Source organism: Ovis aries, chromosome 6 (genome assembly GCF_016772045.2).
Source record: "Ovis aries strain OAR_USU_Benz2616 breed Rambouillet chromosome 6, ARS-UI_Ramb_v3.0, whole genome shotgun sequence".
NCBI lineage: Eukaryota > Metazoa > Chordata > Mammalia > Artiodactyla > Bovidae > Ovis > Ovis aries.
Window position 1 is genome coordinate 89,554,256 of NC_056059.1, and position 5,323 is coordinate 89,559,578.

General features: G+C 33.9%; 1 protein-coding gene across 1 annotated transcript; it reads left to right on the forward strand.

Annotated features, from left to right (window-relative positions):
• The first annotated feature begins 283 nt into the window (after positions 1-283).
• On the forward strand, positions 284-3,761 carry CXCL8 (C-X-C motif chemokine ligand 8). Its single transcript, NM_001009401.2, is given in 4 exon segments — positions 284-429; positions 1,698-1,833; positions 2,116-2,199; positions 2,636-3,761. Coding segments are annotated over 4 exon segments (306 nt in total). The 5' UTR covers positions 284-365; the 3' UTR covers positions 2,658-3,761.
• The last annotated feature ends 1,562 nt before the right edge of the window (positions 3,762-5,323 follow it).

Below are 5,323 nucleotides of genomic sequence, written 5' to 3' on the forward strand. Positions count from 1 at the left end.
TCAAACTGAGAAACCTGACTTTAAACATTTTTTTTTAATGTTTTAAAAGAAACATGGTTTTAAACAAAATCAATAAAATTATTTGAAAGATCAAATAAAGCTTGGGTCACACAGAAAATTTGATAAGAAACCAATCACTAGAGGAGTCAGATGACTCAGATGTGCTCTCAAGGGCGGATGGTTGCATATTGTGGAATTTCCTCTGACATGATGCAAGCATGATGGTGCACTTGTTCCCTATTCTTATGATGATATAAAAAGCCACAGGAGTGCTCTGCCCAACAGAAGTCCTCTGGGACAGCAGAGCTCACAAGCATCTAGAACGAGAGCCAGAAGAAACCTGACAAAAAGCCTCTTGTTCAAGTATGACTTCCAAGCTGGCTGTTGCTCTCTTGGCCGCTTTCCTGCTCTCTGCAGCTCTGTGTGAAGGTAAGCATATTCTTCTAATCTACAGAAGTTTCCTGTGTCTAAACGTGATGCTCAGATAGCAAGATTATCCTTCATGCCTGGATAGCAAGCCTCCTTTTTATTCAGCAAGAGAAAACCATCTTTGCACTCATTTACTGCTAAATTGAAGTTTTAAATTTTTAGGTTGTATCAATATATTTAGAAAGTTTGATTTATATAAACATTCTGTTCCTATCATCATTCATACTCTGTAGCATACAAATAATTAACATAAATCTATAATTTACAGTATATTTTATTGGACTCCACATTTGCCCAAATTATCTATTAATATTGAGTAAGGTAACTCAGGTTATTTTATTCCATGTACTATTTAATTGACGAGCTTCAGGCAGCTATCAATTGTTCTTTGGCCTAAAGACAGATTATAAACCTTATTGGGATCCCTCTTATGAAATACTGTTAAGAATGTTTGGGCTTCCCTGATAGCTCAGTTGGTAAAGAATCCACCTGCAATGCAGGAGGCTCTGGTTCAATTCCTGGGTCAGGAAGATCCACTGGAGAAGGGATAGGCTACCCATTCCAGTATTCTTGCTCTTCCCTTGTGGCTCAGCTGGTAAAGAATCCACCTACAATGTGGGTAGACCTGGGTTCAATCCCTGGGTTGGGAAGATCCCCTGGAGAAGGAAAAAGTTACCCATTCCAGTATTCTGGCCTGGAGAATTCTATATTTCATAAGAGGGATCCCAATAAAGTTTGTAATCTGTCTTTAAGCCCTCTTATGAAATACAGTTTAAAATGTTTATGGCATGTACCATAAACATTATATATGGTATATGGCATATGTATATATGTTTTAAAATATTAAGGATTTTTATTAAGATAAGAGCACAATCTCTGGGTAACTCACATATATTTCTATTAATTCCTCCTGAAGGCAGTTTCCCTTTAGGTGAATCTTAGTTTGCCTGCCGTTAATAACATTGTGGTGTCACAGAGGATTATGTAAGGAGGAGGAGAAAATGTACCATGCAGATGTCAACATTCTCCAAAGACAACTCTAAGTCTTTACACCATTCAATGTTGTTAGGAATGATTCTTTTTAAAACAGAGAAAAACTGAAGTTAGAGCCTGGGGGAATATCTAGCTATCGATTTCAGGGATAAGTTTGCTGAAGATGTGATGTTTACCAAACAGATACTCACCAAATGATCACATTGCAATTAATAAGCACGAAGCTAGTCAAGCTGTGCTTACGGATGAAATAAATTCTTAATTTTTTTCCACAGCTGCAGTTCTGTCAAGAATGAGTACAGAACTTCGATGCCAATGCATAAAAACACATTCCACACCTTTCCACCCCAAATTTATCAAAGAACTGAGAGTTATTGAGAGTGGGCCACACTGCGAAAATTCAGAAATCATGTAAGTAATTTCAAAAGTGAGTATTTTACTTTAGTCAGCCTAGAATTGAGACATGGAAGAATCCAACAGAGTTCTAGGTACTAGGAGTACATAGGGAGAAAAATAGAAAGGAAAGATTCTTTGTCTCCATGGCATTTAAATATGGGACTCTCCATGACTCATAGCTAAAAATTCGTTTGGACTTCCATTCTTTGCCTGTACTCAAAGAACCATGACTTGAATGGCAAGGTGGTGTTTGAAACCCATTAAATATTGATTTTAATAGTATCTCTCTCATTTCAGTGTTAAGCTTACCAACGGAAAAGAGGTGTGCTTAGACCCCAAGGAAAAGTGGGTGCAGAAGGTTGTGCAGGCATTTTTGAAGAGGTAAGTTTTTCTTGAATTCATGTTCTTCATTTAGCCTGTGACATTTACTCCAAAAGTAAGCCTTTAAATTTTCTGCTGCTGCTGAAAATTATTTTAAGTAATTGCTTCTTTGATTAAAAAAAAAAATAGCAGCAATAGTGTGTTTGTTGTACTCATGACTGGGAGATCATATATCTCAGTTTATCTAGAGAAGTGTGGGTATATGCCTGTGTCCTCTGTCATTAGTAGAGCTCCCTATAAATCTCAGAAATATTCTGATTTAGATAACTTACCTGATCTCTCTATCTATAGTTGAAAATATAGAGCATTTCTAACACATGAATATCTATGACCCTCTTAATTTCTATATTAAGTGTATTTTTAAGAACCATACCTTTCTCCTTATTAGGACATTGGCTAATTTTTAAACTTTTTGTTTTATTTTATTTATTTTCAGAGCTGAGAAGCAAGATCCATGAAAAAGAAAAAACAACCAAAAATCCTTTTTCCATTGCTTCCAAGAATTCCTCAGTAAAGATGCCAATGAAACTTCAAAACAAATCTACTTCAGTGCCTTGAGTACTGTGTGGGTCTGGTGTAGGGTTGTCAGATAAAATACAGGATGTCCAGTTATGTTTGAATATTAAGTAAAACAATGAATATTTTTTCAGTGTCACATGTACATTGTTCCATGTAAGACATGCTTATATTTTAGAAATTATTCATTGTATATTGTAAGTTCCAATCTATCTGGAAATCCTGCTTTTTTGTTTTTGTTTTTTGTTAATCTTGCAACCCTAGACTGCTGGCCAGGATTCACGAGTTCCTGTTCAACTGTGCCTCGATTTCTTTATTCTTCACTGGAGAAAAATATCTCAGTCATCTTTCTACCTCACAGAGATGTGAGGACATGTGGAAGCACTTTAACTTTTATTTGGTCATGTAAATTATTTTCAAGTGTAACTTATTTACCTATTTATATATTTATTTAAGTCTCAAATACAATAATGTTTGTGCATGAATTTGGAGAAATGGGAAACAAGTATTATTGATAAGATAGTTTAATGATGGTAGAAAATTTATACTTATTTTATGTATTAAGTTTTGATCAAGATTGTTATATTGTAATCATAGTTACCAGATTAGCAAATTAAAACACACAAACAGAAAGGACTCTCAGTCAATTTTTCTTTCAGATAAACAATGGATAACTTTTAGTATATAAATATATAACTATTTATCTGAAACTTTAATTGAACTGGAAGTCCTACTTTTGAGATGCCTGGCCTAGTCTTGCCCTTATTATGCAATGATGTGTTGAATCATGTGAATCCTGAGACTATGTTTCTTAAATCTGTAACAATTTACCAGGCAATATGAATTAAGTAATTTTTTGTATTATTTATTTATTTATTCTGAACAATTAGATTCTCATTCTTTAAATTATTGTATATTCCAACATCAACTTTATTTTTGTCTTTAAGATGCTTTCATGTGTTCACAGTTCTTTCTACTGGTTTTGATAGTATGAAAATATGAATATGACTATAAGACATTTAAAATAAAATTCATTGTCAAGAGTCATCAGGAGTTTGTCTTTGTTTTTCTTTGGTAGTTTTAAGATTTGTTGCTTTATTCATTTATATTACAAATCATGTTTCAATTAAAAAAACATAAATACTTACCCTTAATATTTTATATATTATGTGGGAAATATATTTGCAGATAAACATAACTGCTTTCCAGAGATAGATTACAATAAGTAGTCATGGGAAGTCATACAAAGCAACCCAAAGTCTGCTCTTGGGGTCTTTTTTAATGTCATTTGGGGGCTGAATTATCAAAAATACTCTCAACATTCTACAAAACCTCTTAATGTGTTAAGTACACACCCTTAATATGACAAATGTACAACCCTGAAGGCAAAGTGCAGACATTTAACCAATTTGGTGAATCTTAATAATGAATACTTAAAAAATCTATTTCTTTATTTTCATTTTTAATCACTTTTAAAATACGCCAAATGATTTTCCTCACTCTCTCATCTATATTGTCACTGTCTGTAAGACAACAAAGTATTCCATTGAAAAGGTAGTTAACTGGATCAAACTGAAGATTAGGCACCATATAAACAAGTCAAAAAGGAAAAATGAAAAAGAGTAAGAGAGGATGTGAGAACTAGAAGGAAAAGCCAGTAAATTTGCAGAACTGAAAATTTTGTTTTTCTTTGTTTCAATTATATTAGTAAAATATGTATATAGACACAAGTTTTATATGTATAGACACAGATTTAAACATAAAGTTCAGCATACAATTGATTGCCCCATAGGCATACAGTGAGAGTGAAGTCGCTCAGTCCTGTCTGACTCTTTGTGGCCCCATGGACTGTAGCCTACCAGGCTCCTCCCTCCGTGGGATTCTCCAAGCAAGAGTACTGGAGTGGGTTGCCATTGCCTTCTCCGGGGATCTTCCCGACCCAAGGATCGAGCCCGGGTCTCCCGCATTCTGGACTTTAACCTCTGAGCCACCAGGGAAGCCCATACAGTGGCCTTCAAAAGTATTAGTAATGTTCTGTTTGTTAACCTGACTGATAAGCACAAGGTTGTTCCTTTTATTTTTGTTATTTTACATAGTTATACACCTTTACTCTGTATGATATACTCACAATAAAATATTTTGCAAAATTAGAAAAAAAATATCCCATGCATTTAATCCACGTGTGTGGATTAGAAATTACAAATCAAGATTTTCCAAGTTAGAAATACAAATGTAAATATAGAGGTACACACAATTTAAAAAGTATGGAGAGATAAAGTGTTCACCTTAACACTGAATTAAGTGCAAAATACTGTAACATATATTGTACATCCAACCTGCAAATGAAGTAATTTTCATAATTTCCCTTTTTTGCATTAGAAAACAGATTCATAGTTTGAAGCCACCTAAGCAAAATTTTTCATTCAATGTTTTAGTAAGTAATTAGATAACTATTAGATGCTGTAAAATGTCTATTTTGCATCCAGGCTATGTTTGAAAACTTCAGAAGAAAAGATGCAAAACTTGTGCTTTGATTTTTGCTTGTGGTAGTAACATAACTTTAAAAATTGCCTAAGATTGTATTAACCCTACAATAACGAAAAAAAGC